The sequence below is a fragment of the Xyrauchen texanus genome, chromosome 37, assembly GCF_025860055.1.
Source record: "Xyrauchen texanus isolate HMW12.3.18 chromosome 37, RBS_HiC_50CHRs, whole genome shotgun sequence".
Taxonomy (NCBI): Eukaryota; Metazoa; Chordata; class Actinopteri; order Cypriniformes; family Catostomidae; genus Xyrauchen; species Xyrauchen texanus.
In genome coordinates this window covers 12,801,966-12,824,079 of record NC_068312.1, presented here as the reverse complement: position 1 = coordinate 12,824,079, position 22,114 = coordinate 12,801,966, and the positions used below count along the sequence as shown (strand labels likewise).

General features: G+C 38.5%; 1 protein-coding gene and 1 pseudogene across 1 annotated transcript; both read right to left on the bottom strand.

Moving 5' to 3' along the window:
• Nucleotides 1-3,962: 3,962 nt before the first annotated feature.
• Nucleotides 3,963-8,084, bottom strand: LOC127630998 (eukaryotic translation initiation factor 2 subunit 2-like; annotated as a pseudogene).
• Nucleotides 8,085-13,548: 5,464 nt separating this feature from the next.
• chmp4bb (charged multivesicular body protein 4Bb) lies at nucleotides 13,549-20,363 on the bottom strand. The gene is made up of 5 exons (XM_052108644.1): nucleotides 20,080-20,363; nucleotides 15,258-15,435; nucleotides 15,038-15,152; nucleotides 14,720-14,846; nucleotides 13,549-14,567 (listed from the first exon to the last, which is right to left on the bottom strand). The coding sequence occupies exons 1-5, from the start codon at nucleotides 20,261-20,263 to the stop codon at nucleotides 14,506-14,508; spliced, it is 666 nt and encodes a 221-aa protein (XP_051964604.1). The 5' UTR covers nucleotides 20,264-20,363; the 3' UTR covers nucleotides 13,549-14,505.
• Between the last annotated feature and the right edge of the window lie 1,751 nt (nucleotides 20,364-22,114).

Here is a 22,114-nt window from a genome sequence, read left to right as displayed (position 1 = left end):
ACTGTGTGTTGTGGCACATTCCTCTCATAACCATCATTAAAGTTTTCTGTGACTTGTGCCTTAGTAGACCTTCTGTCAGTTTGGATCAGTTGGGATAGCCTTCGTTGCCCTCGCACATCAATGAGCCTTGAGCACCCAACACCCTTTCATCGGCTTGCGGTTTGTCCCTCCTCAGACCACTGTCAGTAAGTACACACCACTGCTGATCGGGAGTATCCCACAAGCCTTGCCATTTCAGAGATGCTCTGACCCAGTTGCACCTTGGAGAAACTCAACAGCAGTGCAAAATATGAAAAGACAATGCAGAAAAGCAGAGCGCATGTGGCGGAAGACAAAACTTGTAGTCCATTATAACATCTACAAAGACAGCATCCATGCTTTTAATATGGAACTAGGCAAAGCTAGACAGACTTTCTTCTCGAATATTATAAACAGCAACTTAAACAACACACGCACTCTTTTTGCGACTGTAGAGAGACTGACAAACCCCCCAAGCCAGATTCCCAGTGTAATACTCTCAGACAGCAAGTGCAATGAGTTTACTTCTTTCTTCTCTGAAAAAATCTATAATATCAGAAAGGTGATCAGCACATCCTTGAGTTGTGCTGGGGTCAGACAAATCAAACCACAACCTGAGAAAGTAGTTACTATGTCTGATTTCAAAGAAACTGATGGCAACATTTTGGAAGAAACCGTACAGCACCTAAAAACATCAACCTGCGCCCTTGATACACTTCCCACATCTTTTTTCAAAAGTGTGTTCAACTGTTTAGAAGCAGATCTCCTAGAAGTGATAAACTCTTCACTTCTCTCTGGGAGTTTTCCAAACTCCCTGAAAACTGCAGTTGTCAAGCCCCACTTGAAAAAGAGCAATCTGGATAAGACCATATTAAGCAACTATAGACCGATCTCAAATCTTCCTTTCATAGGCAAGATCATTGAAAAAGTTGTCTTCAATCAGCTGAACAAATTCTTGAACTCAAATGGATACTTTGACAATTTTCAATCTGGTTTCCGATCGCATCACAGCACAGAGACAGCGCTCATAAAGACAATAAACGATATTAGCTTAAATACTGATACAGGCAAATTATCAGTACTGGTACTACTCGACCTCAGTGCTGCATTTGACACTGTTGATCACAACATACTTCTTGACAGGCTGGAAAACTGGGTGGGGCTTTCTGGGATGGTCCTAAAATGGTTCAGGTCATACTTAGAAGGGAGAGGTTATTATGTGAGTATAGGAGACCATAAGTCTGAGTGGACATCCATGACATGCGGAGTCCCTCAAGGCTCAATTCTTGCGCCACTCCTGTTCAACCTGTATATGCTCCCAATGAGCCAAATAATGAGAGAGAACCAAATTGCTTACCACAGCTATGCAGACGATACACAGATCTACTTAGCCCTATCGCCTAACGATTACAGCCCCATTGACTCCCTGTGCCAATGCATTGATGAATTAAACAGTTGGACGTGCCAAAACTTTCTTCAGTTAAACAAAGACAAAACTGAAGTCATTGTGTTTGGAAACAAAGATGAAGTTCTCAAGGTGAATGCATACCTTGACGCTAGGGGTCAAACAACTAAAAATCAAGTCAGGAATCTTGGTGTGTCTCTAGAGTCAGACCTCAGTTTCAGTAGTCATGTCAAAGCAATAACTAAATCAGCATACTATCATCTGAAAAATATTGCAAGAATTAGATGCTTTGTTTCCAGTCAAGACCTAGAGAAACTTGTGCATGCTTTCATCACCAGGAGGGTGGATTATTGTAATGGACTCCTCACTGGCCTTCCCAAAAAGACCATAAGACAGTTGCAGCTCATACAGAACGCTGCTGCCAGGATTCTGAGCAGAACCAGAAAATATGAACATATCACACCAGTCCTCAGGTCTTTACACTGGCTCCCAGTTACATTTAGGATTGATTTTAAAGTATTATTACTGGTATATAAATCACTCAATGGGCTAGGACCTCAATATATTGCAGATATGCTCACTGAATATAAACCCAACAGATCACTCAGATCATTAGGATCACATCAGCTAGAAATACCAAGGGTTCACTCTAAGCAAGGAGAGTCTGCTTTTAGCTATTATGCCAGCCGCAGCTGAAACCAGCTTCCAGAAGAGATCAGATGTGCTCCTACAGTAGTCACATTCAAATCCAGACTCAAAACACATCTGTTTAGCTGTGCATTTACTGAATGAGCACTGTGCCACTGTGTGTCCGATTGTTTGTACTGTATTTTATTTTATATTCTAAACTGTTTCAATTATTCTTATTTTTTTATTCTTATTTTAATCTCATCTATGTAAAGCACTTTGAATTACCATTGTGTATGAAATGTGCTATATAAATAAACTTGCCTTGCCTTGGCCATAACAAACTGGGCCTTGTCAATGTCGATCAGGTCTTTACACCTGCCTTCTCCTGCATTCAACACATTGACTACAAGAAACGATTGGTCACTTACCATCTAATCTACCCAGACCTTGAAATGTGCCCTTTTTAGGAGATGATTAACATTATTCGCTTCACCTGTGAGTGGTCATAATTTTTTGGCTCATCAGTGTAGCATCTCAGAATTCACAACACGCCAAACCTTAAGGCAGAAGGGCTACAACAGCAGAAGACCACATCAGGTTCCACGTCTGTCAGCCAAGAAAAGAAGGCTGAGGCTGCAGTGGCCCTACCATTCATGTACCTCAGCAGAAATTGAGATTCATCAGACCAGGCTATGTTTTTCCAGTCTTTAACAGTCCAATTCTGGAGAGCCTGTGCCCAATTCTCAGCTTTCTGTTTTTGGCTTACAGAAGTGAAACCTGATGTGGTCTTCTACTGTTGTAGCCCGTCTGCATTAAGGTTTGACGTTGTGCAATCTGAGATGCTAAACTGCTTACTACAATTTTACAGAGTGGTTATCTGAGTTACAATAGCCTTTCTGTCAGCTTCTCCGTTGACCTCTCTCATCAACAAGGTGTTTCGGTCTGCAGAACTGCCGCTCACTGGATGTATTTTGTTTTTACATCAGAGTAAATTCTAGAGACTGTTGTGTGTGAAAATTAAGTTGTTGTACTATTAAGTTATAAGCTATCTGGTTCGTTAAATTAAGCTTAACATTGTTTTTGTGTTTGTTTTTGAGTTGCCAGAGTATGTAATAGACTGGCATGACTTAAAGTCAATATTAGATCAAAAATGGCAAAAAAGAAACGGCTTTCTCTAGAAACTTGTCAGTCAATAACTGTTTTGAGAATTGAAGGCTATACGATGCTTGAAATTGAAACTGAAGATTTCAAAGAAAGGTGTACACTACAGTCTTCAAAGACAAAGGACAACTGGCTCTAACAAGGACAGAAAGAGATGTTGAAGATCAGATGTACAACTAAACAAGAGGATAAGTACAGAGTCTCTAGTTTGAGATATAGACACCTCACATGTCCTCAGCTGACAGCTTAATTGAATTCTAGTACAACAGTAAAGAGAAGACTCAGGGGTGCAGCCTTATTGGAAGAATTGCAAAGAAAAAGCCACTTTTGAAACAGAAAATCAAAAAGAAAAAGGTTAAAGTGGGCAAAGAAACACAGACATTGGACAACAGATTATTGGAAAAGAGTGTTATGGATCTTTACCCCATTGAGCATTTGTGGGATCAGCTAGACTAGGGTGTGCCTAGGGCTACGGAAGTGATAAGGTAAAGTAGGCATTTATATGTTGTTGTTTGTGGTGACACCACAATGTGAAGTAAGTAGAGAATGAGTTGTTTTGGCAGCATGATTTCAACAAATGCACTTTTTTGCAGTGAGGAGGAAGTTTTGAGTTCTGAAAGTTTCAGTATGTTTTTATAGTACAATCAATGATCTCTCAAATGTTAAAAGATCAAGGAAAATCAATTTCTCATATCATGACCCCTTTAAAAAAGATCTATGAATTAAATAGGGAAAGAAAATGTACAAGAGACTTGGAGATTCACTTTTCCCTTGATAAAAGGAAATTTAGTCCATTCATCATCCAATAACATTCTTGCATTTTTCTTTGAAATAGTAATTTGCTCTTGTTATCTGATATGCTGAATTAAAATACAAAAACTTTATAAACAGCATATTATTTCTGGAGGAAGGAGATAAGTTGAGTTGATAAACAGGCCAAGCATCCATGTGGTTAAGAGGCCAGAACAGGGTTGGCTCGAACATGTGCTCTTTTGCCGGTGACAGCCTGGAAGACGGTCTTGATGCCGGCTACAGAGCAACGCGAGTGGCAGGTTTCACATTGCAAGAAATAGAGACGTGTGTCCTTCTGCAGGATTGTATCGGGTGAGTGGCAGGTATGACATGTCACATATTCCTCTGTAAAGCACAAAGAGAATATGTGTATAGTCAAGAACAGCAGAGATGTAGATAACCATCGAGATGTCAGTAGGATACTACAGTAAGCATGTTTGTAATATTCAAATCCAGGTCAGTGAAGATGCATTCTGTTCCTAAATGTGCATTCTCTAGCTCATTTTAAATGGTCCTGAAGTCAGTGTGACAAATGAATGCTTAAAGGGATAGTTCACCCAAAAATGAAAATTCTCTCATTTTTGACACCAACAATCATGCCACGGTCCAAATCACTGAGATCAAATTTCTTCCCCATTCTGATGGTTTCCGTGAACATTAAATGAAACTCCTGACCCGTATCTGCATGATTTCATGCACTTCTGTCAAACGATTGGCTGATTTGATAATCACATGGATGATTGTTGGTGCCAGATGGGCTGGTTTGAGTATTTTCTGATCTCCTGGGATTTTCACGCAAAACAGTCTCTAGAAGTTACTCTGAATGGTGCCAAAAACAAAAAACAGCCAGTGAGGGGCAGTTCAGCAGATGGAAAATGTCCTGTTGATGAGAGAGGTCAACAGAAAATGGCTAGACTGGTTCAAACTGACAAAGTCAACGATAACTCAGATAACCGCTCCGTACAATTGTGGTGAGAAGATGTCACCTCAAAATAATATTCTGCGATGCGGGTTGGCACTGTTTTGGTGGCACAAGGGAGACCAACACAATATTAGGCAGGTGGTTTTAAAGTTGTGGCTGATCAGAGTGTGTATATATATATATATATATATATATATACACACTCTGATCAGCTATATATATATATATATATATATATATATATATATAGCATGTCACACCGCATACATTGCCAACAACCAAAAACATTTCATGTCAACTACCAACATACACCAGAAAGAAGTTTTGGTTTGGTATACCAAAAACACAAAACCTTTATTTTTTTTTTTCATTATTTTTTTTTCATTAAAAATATACGACTTACTTGTATATCTTCTAAAAACATTCTCTAATTGTTTCTGTTGAAAGCGTCCTCTGATCACAAGCTGTTATGTCCATCTATAGAACCACTAGAAAACGGAAAACACTGAGTTACAAGAGTTACACATTTCATCATTTCACAGAACCATGGAATTCAAGGAGTTGCAATTAAAAGCTTACCTCGTTCCTAACTCAGCTAACAGGAACGCCAAAAGATGTTTGGGCTGTCGATGCAACCTGCAGATGAGCAAACACATGGAAAACTAAACAACAGAGTGGATGGATCACTGAAAAAATGGTTGTCAGAGGTGAGACAAATTGAAATCTAATGTTTGTTTCATAAATTGTTGCAAATCATTTATAGCATTTTCTAATTAAAAAAAATAAAAAATAAAAAATCTAATAAAAAAATCTTTTTTGTTCCAAGACAAAAAAAATATTTTTCAAATATTATTATTTATTTATTTATCTTTTACTTTTTCCTCAGGGTTACTCCATATGACCTGAACAAAATGTGCCTTTTCATAAAAATAAAAACATTTCAGAATATCTGATTAATATTTTCTAAACCTCATACACCGTCTTTGGGGTCTAAATGGGTCCTCTATCTGTTTTACATTTTTCACATAACAACCAAATGGCAGACTACATGTTGATTGCACCACCTGACTTTGATTTGATGAACACATTTATTTCAATATTAAAAAATAAAATTGCTTCATTGCTTTTAAAAAAAAACTAATAAAATAGTATTAGCTACTAGAAAACATCAGGCCAATAATCGAGACACGATTGTCATAATTCCTGACATAATTCAAATAATACAATCTTTTATATTTTATTGTACAACACCGTATAGTGCAACTATTCTTCTCTGAATCCTAAACTCAGCAAACTTTGCTTTATACTTGCACTCACAGTTTGCAGATGTCAGTGAAGTTGACAAAATATGTTTTCTTTGTCCCAACTCAGACCACCGGAGGAGGCTTCATCAGGAACTTCCTCTTCTCACCGGCAACCATGTCATGATGCTAAACACCCGACTCAACAACTGTAATGAGACAAACACAGACATTATGGCACTCCATGTCACTGGCATTGAGTAGAGTATTTCAGATGTTTGAGGTAGAGGATGACATTCACAAAAAGTTTGTGTTTTTACCTCATCGTATGTGTAATCTCTCTCTGTCCCTGCCCATGCTGGGCCTAACTGCGAGCTGAACGTGATGCCATCTGTGTTTTTGTCATTCTCAATGACTGTAGAAAATTACAAGTGAAGAATGCAGATGACAAACAAGTTTTTCATCATTACTGTTAAAAACAGAGTTAATGAAGTAAAAAAGTGAATTACAAATTAATTAAATTAATTTGTGCTAATGTTATAAACACTGCAAATCAGGTTTGGGGATTTAAATATTTTGCAGCCAAAAACAATACGTAGAACAGAAGTAGACCACAAGGTCTTTTACACGGTGTCCTGCATAAATGCAAAAAAGTAACTTGTTACAATTGTTTATTGTTAAAGTAAGTTTTGAGGCTGCAAGTCAGTGTTTCTCAAGGTTTTTTTAAGTACTGGACCCCTCGTCATGTTTCAAAACATCCTCGAGGACAACCCTCTACCCCTTGAATCATATCAGTAATGTGCATGTAAAGAACAAATGCACACAAGTATGACTCACTACTAATGTTAGTTGACTTGTCCAGTTGTACAGCTAAATTTGTTAACTGTTTACAACCGGTGTTCACTGTTTCACCACTTGCTCAACAACCTTTCTGGCCAGATCTTAAAATTCTGCTGCCTTTTCTTTTATGGAATATTATGTGACAAGACAAACAGATACTTACATGACGTACTACTCACATTATATACATTTAAAAATGTATATATGAGCCCCCTTATGTTATTATTCCACGAAAACATGGTTGAGAAACACTGCTGTAAGTGAATTTACAGTACAAACTTCACGTAGATGCCAGTTCTTGCTTAACAAATATTTGTTATGCACACTAACTAACTTCTGATTTTTATTTCTGGTTAATACATTTTTCCCATTATAACATGAACATAGCAATACACTCTAATAATAAAATTAATTAAATGATCTCTGTACCATCATCCATTTCCTCAATGTTGTTTTCCTCAACAAATTCCTCAACCATTTTTGGTTAATTTTTATTAGCGTGTAGCATCAGGTCCAAATCATCTCCCTCAACCACTTCAAGTCAAGTCAAGTGGTTTTTATTGTCGTTTCGACCATATACAGTTTGTGCAGTACACAGTGAAACGAGACAACGTTCCTCCAGGACCATGGTGCTACATAAAAACAACATAGGACAAACACAGGACCACATATGACTACACAACTAAATAAAATACCTTTATAAAAATGCCTATATAAAGTGCACGTGCAAACATGTGCAAAAGTACAGGACAGTACAAGAAATTACTGACAATGAACAGCACAATAGACACAGTGACAGACAGTGCTGCTCCGACCAGTACACAGTAGTGCAAAAGGATGAAAGTTTCTAAAAACGTAAACATAACATACTATGAGATAGTGTTCTTTGCACATAGCAGTTATTGAGGTAGCAGACAGTTATAAAGTGCAACTCAGGACACGCGTGTGTGTGTGTGCCAAACCAGTCTCTGAGTATTGAGGAGTCTAATGGCTTGGGGGAAGAAGCTGATACACAGTCTGGCCGTGAGGGCCCGAATGCTTCAGTACCTCTTGCCAGACGGCAGGAGGGTAAAGAGTTTGTGTGGGGTCATCCACAATGCTGGTTGCTTTGCGGATGCAGTGTTTTGTGTAAATGTCTTTGATGGAGGGAAGAGAGACCCCGATGATCTTCTCAGCCGTCCTCACTATACTCTGCAGGGCTTTGCGGTCCGAAACGGAGCAAGTCCCAAACCAGGCAGTGATGCAGCTGCTCAGGATGCTCTCAATAGTTCCTCTATAGAATGTAGTGAGGATGGGGGGGGTGAGAGATGTGCTTTCCTCAGCCTTCGAAGAGACCCTGCTGGGCTTTCTTGGTGATAGAGCTGGTGTTGAGGGACCAGGTGAGGTTCTCCGCCAGGTGAACACCATGGAATTTGGTGCTCTTGACGATCTCCACAGAGGAGCCGTCGATGTTCAGCGGAGTGTGTTCACCTTGTGCTCCCCTAAAGTCAACAACCATCTCTTTTGTTTTGTCGACATTCAGGGACAGGTTGTTGGCTCTACACCAGTCCGTTAGCCGCTGCAACTCCTCTCTGTATGCTGACTCGTCGTTCTTGCTGGTGAGACCCACCACAGTCGTGTCATCTGCGAACTTGACGATGTGGTTCGAACTGTGCATTGCTGCACAGTCGTGAGTCAGCAGAGTGAACAGCAGTGGACTGAGCACACAGCCCTGGGGGGCCCCAGTGCTCAGTGTGGTGGTGGTGGAGATGCTGTTCCCGATCCAAACTGACTGAGGTCTCCCAGTCAGGAAGTCCAGGATCCAGTTGCAGAGGGAGATGTCCAGGCCCAGCAGGTTCAGCTTTCCAATTAGGTGCTGAGGAATTATCGTGTTGAATGCTGAGCTGAAATCTATGAACAGCATTCGAACGTATGAGTCCTTTTTGTCTAGGTGGGTGAGGGCCAGATTGAGGGTGGTGGCGATGGCGTTGTCTGTTGAACGGTTTGGACGATACGCAAACTGCAGTGGGTCTAGTGAGGGGGGCAGCTGTGTCTTAATGTGCCTCATGACGAGCCTTAATGTGCTGGTCTCCCTCCATTCTTTGGTTTGGTCATCTAAATCATCCAAAGCTCTGTGGAGAGAGTTGAAGAAAAAGAAAAATTCACAAACTAATGCTAAAACTTTATAGTAACATTCATTTTTATAACCATATACAATAAACAAACTTGATCTTAGTAATTTTTGTCATTTGTCATCTTGGACTTAGATAGACAATTATGGGTGCGGATACAGCATCATTCAGAAACAATTGTTTTTAATTACAGGTGCCATTGTAGAAATTGAATATTCACAATTGGCCATGATTTATTTAATACAAGAGTTAAAGTGTCCAATAAAATGTTAATTACTGAGATTAAGTGAGCAGTATTCGGCTGGTCATGTGATTCTAACATGGCAGCCCACATGAGGGCACCCCTGCCCCATGTTGAATAATATAGCTTACTATAAAGGTTACTGATAGGCTATGACTGGCATCTTCATTTCATGTGAGTGCTTATGATTTTATACATATGTTTCAAAACTACAATGAATTGCTTATGGAGTAAAACCTTTTCAATTAGGAAAAAATGCTGAATGCACCATTAAGGATCCAGTTTAAATACATTTTGCCATAAAAGTATTTGAGTAACCCCAAGGCAAACATCTACAAGAGAACAGCAAAAAACGTAATGTTTTTTTTGGGAATAAAAAACACCACTCCTCCTGATCATTCATAATAGACTCTTCTTCTCACCCCTTTTCTTGACTTCATCATCTTCAGGCTCCATTTCTTGCTCCTCTGCTGCTTCAGGCTCAATTTCACACCATTCAGTGTGTTAAACCTCCTCTCCAAGCCCATCTTCAACCTCATCCTGCATAAAGGGCTTCTTCTTCTTCTTCTTCTTCTTCTTCTTTGATGTTGTGGGGTCGAATACATTCTGAGGGGAAATGATGCACCATGCTCATTTGTTCAAACATTCCTCACTTTGTAAAAAAAAAAAATATGTTTCTTGATTGCTAGAGCAATTAATAATGAAGGAATTTACCACATTCCTAGTTGTTACAGTTAGAAATAATAATAATCATGAAAAAAACGACTTGCTTAAATGCAACTGTCGCATGTTAAAGTAGAATACGCTTGTAAAATACTAATTTAATAATATATTTCTCACAAAATGACTGAATATTTTCCCTCGACAGTGAATAATGACAAAATATGGTAATAAACCACTATAATACCTTGTCTTCTGACATGGCTGTAGCAAAAAATGTTTACCGACCACATCATCTTGCGTCAGAATAGGATAGCTCAGCGCGCATGCGCGCGTCCGATTACAACCGATTGCATTATGATCACGACATTGTCATGCGACTGTCCATGACATCAGCTTCATCATGTACAGTAATATGACTAGAAACACTGAAGTGAAACGAGTTCTCATATATATGCATATATATATATATATATATATATATATATATATATATATATATATATATATATATGCATATATATATATATCATTTCAAAATGTTTAAGCTTATATTTATGGCATCAAAGGAAAACACAACCAATAGAAACAGGCAAACAAATTACATCCGATTACATCATGATCACGACATTGTCATGTGACTGTCCATGACATCAGCTTAATCATAATCACTTGTTCAGTAATGGAATATTCCATGTTAGACAGCTCTTTAATAACGCATGTCTGCTTTTTAGGTATACTGAATTTCTTTCAGAATATAATTTACCAGTAACTCCTAAAGAGTTAGCCACAGTCATGGATGCCATTCCATCTGGCATACCCATGATTTTCAAAAATAATACTCTCTCTTTAGGTTCATGAGCCTGTAAACACACATATTGGTGAGATATGTTTCACTGGGAAAAAAGGGAAAAATCATAAAGTAAGGGCTCTATTCCTTGAGAACAGTGCCTCTGCCTCTCCTGTAATCTCTTATTGGAAAGGTCTCTTTGATAATTTAAATTGGAGAAATATATGGTCCATGAGACAAATGTTTTTCCTCACAAACAAAGTAAAAGAAATATCTTTTAAATTAATACATATTTACTCTGTCAAAAAATTTCTTTAAAAAAAATTCTGATTTGATTTTGAGACTAATTGCTCTTTTTCCAGAATGACACAGTCATGCAGTTATTCTCTGCAACTTTGGAAAGATGTTAGTTTGTTTATCTCAAGCAATATCTTGCAAAGTTTTTCAATGAATCCCAAAACTGTTATTTTTGGATTTGTTGAAGCGGATCCAAATACCTGCTTTATTATAAATCTAATTCTTTTCCTATTTAGATTTTATATTCATATATGTAAGTTTTTGAATTTTTAAGATAATTTTTTGGTGTTCTTACAAGAGATAAAACAATATTTGATTACAATTTAATCTTCTCTTAACAAAAATGCACTCAAAACATGTACAATTTGCACGCCCTACAAACTTTTTACTTTAATATGTCATTTTCTATTGATTTAAGCAATGACCTCTTTCTTTCTTTCTTTCTCATTTTTTTCTTCTTTCGTTCTCATTTATTATTTTAGTTACTGTCTAGTTTTGTTTCTGTTTTGAGCTATGGTGTTGGTAAAGTGTTTTCTTTAACTACTCTTTATATTGCTGTTATTGTGTACTAATTTTGTTGTACCGCACTCTAAACTGAATGTTCAAATAAAGCATTTATAAATAAATAAATAAATAAATATATATACACTCACCTAAAGGATTATTAGGAACACATGGCAGTTGCTTCAATGCATTTAGGGGTTTGGTCCTGGTCAAGACAATCTCCTGAACTCCAAACTGAATGTCAGAAAGGGAAAGAAAGGTGATTTAAGCAATTTTGAGCATGGCATGGTTGTTGGTGCCAGACGGGCCGGTCTGAGTATTTCACAATCTGCTCAGTTACTGGGATTTTCACGCACAACCATTTCTAGGGTTTACAAAGAATGGTGTGAAAAGGGAAAAACATCCAGTATGCGGCAGTCCTGTGGGCGAAAATGCCTTTTGATGCTAGAGGTCAGAGGAGAATGGGCCGACTGATTCAAGCTGATAGAAGAGCAACTTTTCCTGAAATAACCACTCGTTACAACCGAGGTATGCAGCAAAGCATTTGTGAAGCCACAACACGCACAACCTTGAGGCGGATGGGCTACAACAGCAGAAGACCCCATCGGGTACCACTCATCTCCACTACAAATAGGAAAAAGAGGCTACAATTTGCAAGAGCTCACCAAAATTGGACAGTTGAAGACTGGAAAAATGTTGCCTGGTCTGATGAGTCTCGATTTCTGTTGAGACATTCAGATGATAGAGTCAGAATTTGGCGTAAACAGAATGAGAACATGGATCCATCATGCCTTGTTACCACTGTGTAGGCTGCTGGTGGTGGTGTAATGGTGTGGGGGATGTTTTCTTGGCACACTTTAGGCCCCTTAGTGCCAATTGGGCATTGTTTAAATGCCACGGCCTACCTGAGCATTGTTTCTGACCATGTCCATCCCTTTATGGCCACCATGTACCCATCCTCTGATGGCTACTTCCAGCAGGATAATGCACCATGTCACAAAGCTCGAATCATTTCAAATTGGTTTCTTGAACATGACAATGAGTTCACTGTACTAAAATGGCCCCCACAGTCACCAGATCTCAACCCAATAGAGCATCTTTGGGATGTGGTGGAACGGGAGCTTCGTGCCCTGGATGTGCATCCCACAAATCTCCATCAACTGCAAGATCCTATCCTATCAATATGGGCCAACATTTCTAAAGAATGCTTTCAGCACCTTGTTGAATCAATGCCATGTAGAATTAAGGCTCTGAAGGCTGAAAGGGGTCAAACACAGTATTAGTATGGTGTTCCTAATAATCCTTTAGGTGAGTGTATATATATATATATATATATATATATATATATATATATATATATATATATATATAAAATGTTAATTTTTTAAGCTTATATTTGTGGCATCAAAGGAAAACACAACCAATAGAAACAGGCAAACAAATAAACAACAGGAAGAATTCAACTGCAGTCTGCTTTATTGAAAATCATTAGCCACTGAACCACTGAAATAAGTAGGAAAAATAACAAAATGGGCATTTTTGTTTTTGCAAACAAAACTATGCCAACTAAATGCAGACAATACATCATGTCTCAGCCTCACCCCGTATTTACTTGAATCTCCCTTGTCAGCTATAAAGCTGTCAGTCATTAAGTACATAGCAAATATTTTCATGTGCCCGGAATGCAAGAATCAAGAAAGAAGTGATTGTGTGTGTATAAATTATATATATATATATGTGTGTGTGTAATGTAATTCAGAAAATATTGCATTCAGCACATTTACTATATTAAAGGACCAAAGAGGACAATTATATTTGTGACCTCAACACCTGTGAGCCCCACCCCAAAAATGGTTTGGTCCCCCCATATTTTCAACACATGGCTACGGCCTTGTGTTGAGTTATCTAGTAGCACATAAAAACCAACACCACCAGATCATAGGAATCCAAAAGTTTAATGATCTCTCAAATAATAGCCATCTGAACATTCTAAAACATACAAATGTACACATATCCTATTTATATCTCAACCTGCATAGATACAGTGTCAAAAAAAGTATATGCTTCCAAACAAGGAAAAATATGTAAAATAGTTTATTTTGTATATTTCAATAATTACAATATCTACTGTCAGATAAAACCCTCAGCACATTAATGTATTTGGCCAGAAAGGAGCATTATTTAATAGGTCATTTTCAGCAAATATTTGAAACAAGCACCAAACAATATATGATGGGCGTTTTTTTTTTTTTTGCTTCCATGGAGTAATAGCAAACATAAGTTGTCAGTTTTTTTACGTTTTTTTTTTTTACTAAACCATAATGTCAATGTCAAAAAAACAGTAAAAAAGGAAAAGTGTATGCAATTGGAAGCGCTGAATAACATTAAATTAACAGAAAACATTGAGTTCAAAGATTGAACTCACAATGAAACAATAAGTACCAAATCTATTTAATGTAGTAGATGAGAAAGGTCACTCAGTTGAAAAAGAGCATGTAAATGATGTGAATCTCAGTTGTGTATCAGCAAATATGCTTATGACAAAACAAAACTACCAGTTTCTGAATAGTAGACAATTCAAATTAACTTTCTTATTATATGAGGGAAAATTAGAGACATCAATCCTTTAACTAAATAATCATGGCCAAATATTTAAGGGTCTTCTCACATGTCATTATGTCATCAGATTTTATTTTCCAATTTACTTTGAAAACCTGCTTCATATCCATTGTCATTTGCGACTCTTGTTTTTCTGGACTCATTTTAGCCATACTGCCAGAGCTATGGAAACTCAGAAAATTGTTGTTTTGTAGTGTTATCCCTCTGTAGGTGCTCAGGTTTGCCCATACAAGCCAACCATGATGAGCAATGAGAGTGTCGAATTGGGGCAAGTTTACATGGCCCATGCCTTAAGATCTTCCATTTCATCCTCGTCCTCTTCTCTCTTTTTTTGGGCTGCAAAAAACACAGACAGAAGGTTACAGGGGTTTTCAATGACTTGTGAAACAATAGCCAGCCACTCTGTAGAATTTTATAGCACAATTATTATCCAACACCGTGTTGATGCAGTGTTGATATGTACTGAAAAGCATGAAAAGAATCAACACCTGTTTTTTTGGGTAATATGTTTGAAGGCACACTGGGCAGAGGGATATCCTCTGTGCCACTGATTTCCAGCATTTTATTATCCATCTCCTCCTGTTCCAACTCCTCCAATTCAGCTATAAGCTCATCCTAGAATATACAAGATGATATTGTTCAAGATAGTGAAAGCCACAACATCTGTAATAACTGCATACGCCACATTTCTGTTTACTGCAACATCAAAGAAAATGTCCACATCTAAACATTGAGTAGTTTGGTAGAACTGTGCATATGAATTTCAAAAAGTTCTACTCGGTGCAAGCTTGTTCTTTTTGACTTACCTCATCAAACTCTTCTCCAAAACCGACAGGCCTTGAAATAGCATCAGAAATCTCCTGTGCCAGCTCCTGCTGTTCTGTGATGTCTTGCATGAGGTCATCCACTTTGTCTATATCCCTGTCAACATAAAGTAAATTCAGGAAAATACACTTCAGAATGTGTATTTAGTCACTAGCAATTACATTATGTGAGAAATTCAATGTGCAATTTCAAATGTCTTACATATTTTCATGGGCTGTCTTGATGGCCTTGGCTGCAAAGCCCATGTTTTTCAGCACTTCTGTGTTTGTATTAGCATTTTCTAATGCTTCTCGCTGGAACTCAATGGTGGAGAGAGTACCGTCTATCTGAGCAAGTTGCTTCTCATATCGCTTCTTTCTTTTCAGGGCCTGTAAAGCAGCTTCAAAAGGCAACAAACTCATATAAAAACATACACAGCCACACATATTTAAAAAAAAAAAAAAGCTATACTCTTGTAAACTCTAAATATTGAAGATGTCATTACCTTCCCAAGCCATGCAAAATCAAAATTCAACCATTTCTAAACAAGAAATTCCCACTGGTGGGTGGCCCATGTTATGGGGTGTTTAAAGTAGACAAACCATACACTTTATCTATTCACCGTGTTCCCTTATAACTCAGTACACCTGACATTGTGTTTATTAACGCATATGGGAAGTGCCTTCTTACACAACCTAGTTGAAACCTCTCTACAATAATGCCAATATACTAATATTGCCTATGGTGTTTGAGCCCGCCTGTTTTGGCGCCAGAGGCGGAGCCAGAGGGGTGTCCGGGGTGGCACTGGACACCCCTGACATCTGATTGTCCACCCCGGGTGCCACCCCAACTTTTTATTCACTACTGGCAGTTGCTGATGCTGATTGAAATCTCATTTAACCTCTTGTCAAAAGAAGAGTTTATTTTTATTTTTTTTACGTTCGCCGGCAGCGCACGCAGTTTTCAAATGGACGACGAGCCGAGGACGAGAGAATATAGTTGCAAGAAGAATAAGAAAACATCATATTTGAAGTAAGTTAAGGTTTAGCATCATGTTTGTTTTGTATAGGTTTAGGGGATAGAAAATACAGTTTGTGCAGTATAAAAATCATTATGGAAATTCCCCATAAAACATTGAAAACCAACATTGTGTGTGTGTGTGTGTGTGTGTGTGTGTGTGTGTGTGTAAAACTCTAGTTACGCCACTGTTTGGCGCGAAACTGTCCACTATAAAAACAGGTGCACAAACACCATTTCTTCAGAATTTCTTCCTTCAAGACAGCAATCGTCTCCTGTCTAGAAGCCCTCTACCTTCACCGTCAATATACATGACGCCATGTGGATCAAGGGGAAGAAACTACCTAACTATCCCCCGTGGAGGAGGCAATAGTGGCACACCTCTGCCCAGCAAGTAACAGGAAGTGGAAATCACACCCCGCACATCCTTGTAGACATGTCGACGAACATCAGCAATGGCTGGAAAAGCTTACTCCGCGTCAGCACAAGCTGGATCAGCACTCCACACAATAGCGGTGCTCCAGGTATTTCAAGCCAAGCTCCTCAAGCAAATGGACAAGCATGGCTTAGATTCAGAGACATTCAAAAAGCTCCACACCGCTGCAGACTTAGAGCTGCATGCCACGAAAATCACTGTGCAGGCCATCGGCAAGTCCATAGGCAACCTGGCAGTTCTGGATCGACATAGGTGGCTGACCCTTACAGAAATGAATAAGGAAAAAGCCACTCAGTTGGATGCTCCAGTGTCTCCAGCCGGCCTCTTTGGCGGCTCTGTGAATACGTGTGCTAAGCGTTCCTTCACGACTCGGCAGCAGTCAAAAGCTATGTGACACTTTATGTCCAAACAGAGTACATCACAGCCAGTTCACCCTCGCTCTGTTTCGAGCCAGCACCCTACTAAAAGCCCCAACACATGCAGCAAAATCACTCCAGATGGGCACAACCCTATGAAGCGGAAAGCAGAGCCTGCAGTTCCCTCTGGTTATGCCCCAAAAAAGGCTTGATTGAAGACACAAAACACTGTTCCCCATCTCCCCACTACTGTCAGCAAAAGAATATTGTTGTTCACAATATTGTTCAAAATGTTGTTTCTGTGTCTTGCACTCAAATAAATGCAATAAAATAAGCAGTAAGTACAAAAAAAGAATACAACATCCATTCCAAATGCACGAGATGCCCACACATTCTCAATAAAGAGCCCTTTTCCTCTTCAAAGAACACACATTACGCACAACCACTTCCTTATAGCAAATGGCACATTATATCCTATGGTTAACAAACAAACTCCTCTGGCCCTAATGGGTATTTCTGAATGGGTGCAAAAAACAATTGAACATGGTTATATGATCCAATTTGAACACCGGCAACCCTGTTTCAGCGGCCTTCTGCCTTCCACAATTTTATCAGAAGACGCGCCAGTGTTTTGAGCCGAAATACACAATCTCCTAGTGAAAAGCGCCATGGACATTGTGCCAAACTGTCAAGCCCAAAAAGGGTTTTACAACCACAGAAAGACGGCGGGCTTCGGCCAATCCTGGATCTGATATATTTAAATTGCGCACAAAGCGCCCATTCAAAATGATTACTCTGAAATGGATCTTATTGCATGCACACCCACACGATTGGTTTGCATCGATAGATCTGAAGGATGCGTACTTTCATATCCAAATTGTACGACATCACAGGATGTTTTTGAGATTTGCTTTCGAGGGAACAGAGTATCAATTCAAAGTTCTGCCCATCGGACTATCTCTGGCTACTCGCACATTCACAAAGTGCATCGATGCAGTTCTTGCACATCTTAAATTACCTTGATGATTGGCGGTTACTGATGCAATCAGAGGTTCTGTTATGCCAGCACAGAGACTTACTGCTTCAGCATCTAAACACCATGGGCCTCAATGTGAATTGGGCAATGGACACCTGACTTTCAGCACCTGGACAGGTGCATAGAAAGTGTGGCACATCAACTGCCTAGGGCTATCGGCTGTAATCCTAGCCTTAAAAGCTTTTCAGTCAGTCACTGAAACTGTCATGTCCTGGTTTGCTGAAAAAACATGACAGTAATGGCCTATATAAACCACCAAGGGATGATACCGGATGAACAGAGACTTCATCTTGAAACTATATTGAGGATTTGAGGAATATTCTGCAAAGCAGAAATCAATCTATTTGCCTCAGTGGAGAATACAAAGGGCCCCCCTTTGGACTCTGTTGATTTGCACATGCTCTCCGTTAAGACCACACTACTGCTGGCTCTGGACTCAACTTTTTACATAACCGCCTGCATTCAGGCCGTTGTAATTGACCAAAAGTCACAAGCACTTACATTATAAATAAACTCCCTTCCTGACTGTGTTTGTGAAGGAGTTTATTAATACTATATTACTTTAGATCATATATTAATTCTGAGTGCTCCCCTCCACGCCCAACACGAAGGTCACTCACTGCAGCATACTCATGTCGGTCACTGTCCCACAAGACCTTTCTGGGAGGTTATGTCATGCAGTGCCGTGTGATGGGATTCAGGGTAGAGTTGCACCAGCTGTGCTTAAGGTCTCACTTAAGTTGAGAAGTTAAGGTTACACTAAGGAATTAGTAACTATTAGTTAGTTTGTAACTAAGTCAGTGCTTAATTTTGTTGCACCACCTGATCTTAAGGCAATACGTAACTCGTAGGTCGTAAGCTCTCCGTAAATAAATGCGTAGTCCCATAATATGATGTTTACAAGCTTTGAAATGTGTACACCGAACTGTTAAAAAGCTGTGAACTTCAATTCGATCTTGTTATGGTTGATGTTCAAACCTTGTTTGCTCATGTCAGCTGAAATAAATTATATCCCCATTGAAATACGTTACATTTTTAGATTATGTAAATAACAATATTCAATAACTGTATCTAAAATTAATAAGAGACAATAAATATATACTAATACAACCTGATGGAAAAATAGACATTTATTAATTTTAATATCCATTTCGTATAAGTTGAAACATGATACCGGGCGGCATACACAGGAGTGCACCGTTAGATCGGTTTCATGATGTAGTACGTTTTTTTTTTACATAATGTTTTCTCCCGTAAATGTAAACGAGTGCCAACATCATCATCGAAAGGACTGAAGCCTGTCAACCAAAGCATGAGCTCATTAATGTCAATAAGTGAGTCTGCTTTTTTATTCCATCAGTTACTCCTGGTCAGAGACTTATTTAGTTTATATGTAGGGTTACGTCCTACATAATTGTAATGGTTTACATTTAATTTTAAATTGTGACTTAGTGCCCATTTATGCCACAACTAAGCTAAGTTGTAACATACATATAGTTGGTGCAACTGGCCCCTGTTCCCCATATGCGTTAATAAACGCAATGTCAATTGTACTGAGTCGTAAGGGAACGTCGATTCCCTGAGATGAAGGGACACAGCCAAGGCTAGCTGCACTACAAGACTCAAGAGTTCTTGAGGCACGTAGGATGCGGTGCTTGTTCTCAGTCAGAAATTCTGAGGAAATTGTGTTTGTGCACCTGTTTTTATAGCGGACAGTTTCGCCAAAACAGGAGGGGCTCAAACACCATAGCCAATATTACAATATTGTCTTTATTGTAGAGAGGTTTCAACTAGGCCGTGTAAGAAGGCACTTCCCACTTGTGTCAAGTGTACCGAGTCGTCTGTAACCGACACGTTTCCTGTCAATGCTGTCATTTCATAACAGACCACATGACACTAATTATAGACGTAACTAAGTGATATGGCATTTTATCATTTATCAGGCCAAAACTATTGAATACAATCCCGTATTATTATTTTATGTACCAACGACGCTCTTTCACTAGAAAGAGGTCTTATAATCGAAATTAATAAGTCGGTTTATGAATAGTTGACGCGTCGGTGTCGCTTCCTAACTAACACCCCACCGAAACCGACGACAGATAGCGCGAGAGAGGGAAATCTTCTTCTTAAAGATATATAAGAGTGAACCTAAAAATATTAGCATTATAACTAGAAAGTTTGTCTTTAAATACATACCTCGTTTGTTTTTAGTGCCGTTTTTCTTTGCTGTTACTAGTTCCGCTTCAATCTTTTGCTCCAAGTACTCTTGTTTCTTCATTAACATCTCCTCTGTCTCGCGGAGTTTCTGGATCGCTTCTTGTGGGCTTGGTCCTTTGCCGCCTTTCCCCCCACCGCCAAACAATTTGCCGAATACCGACATTTTGTTCTATATTATGGGAAATCCAAAAAGTCCTTCTAGACACTAACAAAACCGTCCACCGCAGTTCCGTGTTCGGTTGTTGATTGTCTTACTTCCGCCTTCAGGCCCGATGACGTCATTGGCTCGTCACTATCAGGCCACCAATCACCGATCCAGCAGCATTCTACTCTAGCTGTGTACCATTTGTGTATTCTTTTTCAGAGGTGGGAGAAAGTCACACATGTTCAAGTGACAAGCAAGTCTTGTTTCAAGTCTTAACCATCAAGTATCAAGTGCAGTGCAGACAAATCAAGCAAGTCAAGACAGTGACTCAACTCAAGCAAGTCATGTCGAGTCCTGATGAGTCAAGCCAAGCCACAGTACTAAAATAAAGAGGTTATTTTTTTTTATAAATATTTATTTTTGCTCTGAAAAGTAAATTGAGTTAATGAACACGCACAGTATTTTTATCATGGGCACTTAAAAAATACTGTGAATACTTCTAGATACCTTATTTTACGAATTGTTTAGGTTTTTAGAATTAGCCGGTACTGGTATACTGCAATGTATAACACTGCATGTATGCTGTGTAAAAATGCAGTCAGATTTTTACATTGATCTAACAGTTTAGAAAAGGGCTCTTTATTGAGAATGTGTGGGCATCTCGTGCATTTGCAATGGATGTTGTATTCTTTTTTGCACTGCTTTATTGCATTTATTTGAGTGCAAGACACAGATCTAACAGCCGCCAGTTTATGCATGTACAAATACAAATCTGTTCCAAATGTTCCAAATACTGACATTTCAGTCAGTTTTTTTTTTTTTTTACTTTATATATATATATGTTTCACATTCTGCACATCAGGTGCAGAATTCCCTCATTGTACGTAATACTGTCAATGTTCTGTTTAATGACAAAACATTGGCACTCCCTGCAAATTGTGTTGCATACCCTGCATAAGGGGTATTCCATATATTCCATATTGTACATTTTGTGTATTGTACTGATATATTCATATTCCTTATATAATGTTGTTCCTTATGTAATGTGAGAATTCTGTATACTACAGCATTCGAAGCATGTGCCCACATTGTTTCACCCACCATTACATTTGTATATATGGTAATGTGATAAGAAAAGTGTTTTGATTTTTTTCCCCCAGTTCAACACTAGTGTTCAAAACTAGATCACTTATAAAGGGAGGGATTTGCAGCCCATGCAGGGTCCAAACAACACAAACATTCAGTAACAGAAAAGCCTATAAAACATTGTAACTTCAAAATGCATATATTGCATGTATATAAAATAATATGTATATATTATATTTGTATTTATCTAATACTCCTAAAATTGGTATCATTTTTATGTAATACCAATATCAAAGATTTCATTTCATGCTTTTTTAATGTGTCTGATAATTTTTCAGTACAGGTTTACCTAATACCTTTAGTATGTCTTTTAAATAGTTTGACTTGAATATGGTGTGTGGCACTTGTTCCTGAGATCAGGTTTCTTCAAGAGACTTATATAAAGGCAACTATTGTATATTTTGAAGGTGCACTCAGTTATTTTTTTCATCATTAAAAAAGTTTTACTCCAAAATAAATTTGTTGCAATTTTGAAACATATGTATAAAATCATAAGTACTCACATTAAATGAAGACTCCAATCATAGCCAATCAGTAACCTTATAAAAGCTATTTTACTCTACATGGAGAGGGTCCCCACATGGGTGCTGCCATGTTAGAATCACATGACCAGCCGAATACTGCTCACTTAATCTCAGTAACCAGCATGTTATTATACACTTTTACTTATAGTTTACATTAATCATGACTGAATGTGAATTGTGAATTTCTACAAGAACATCT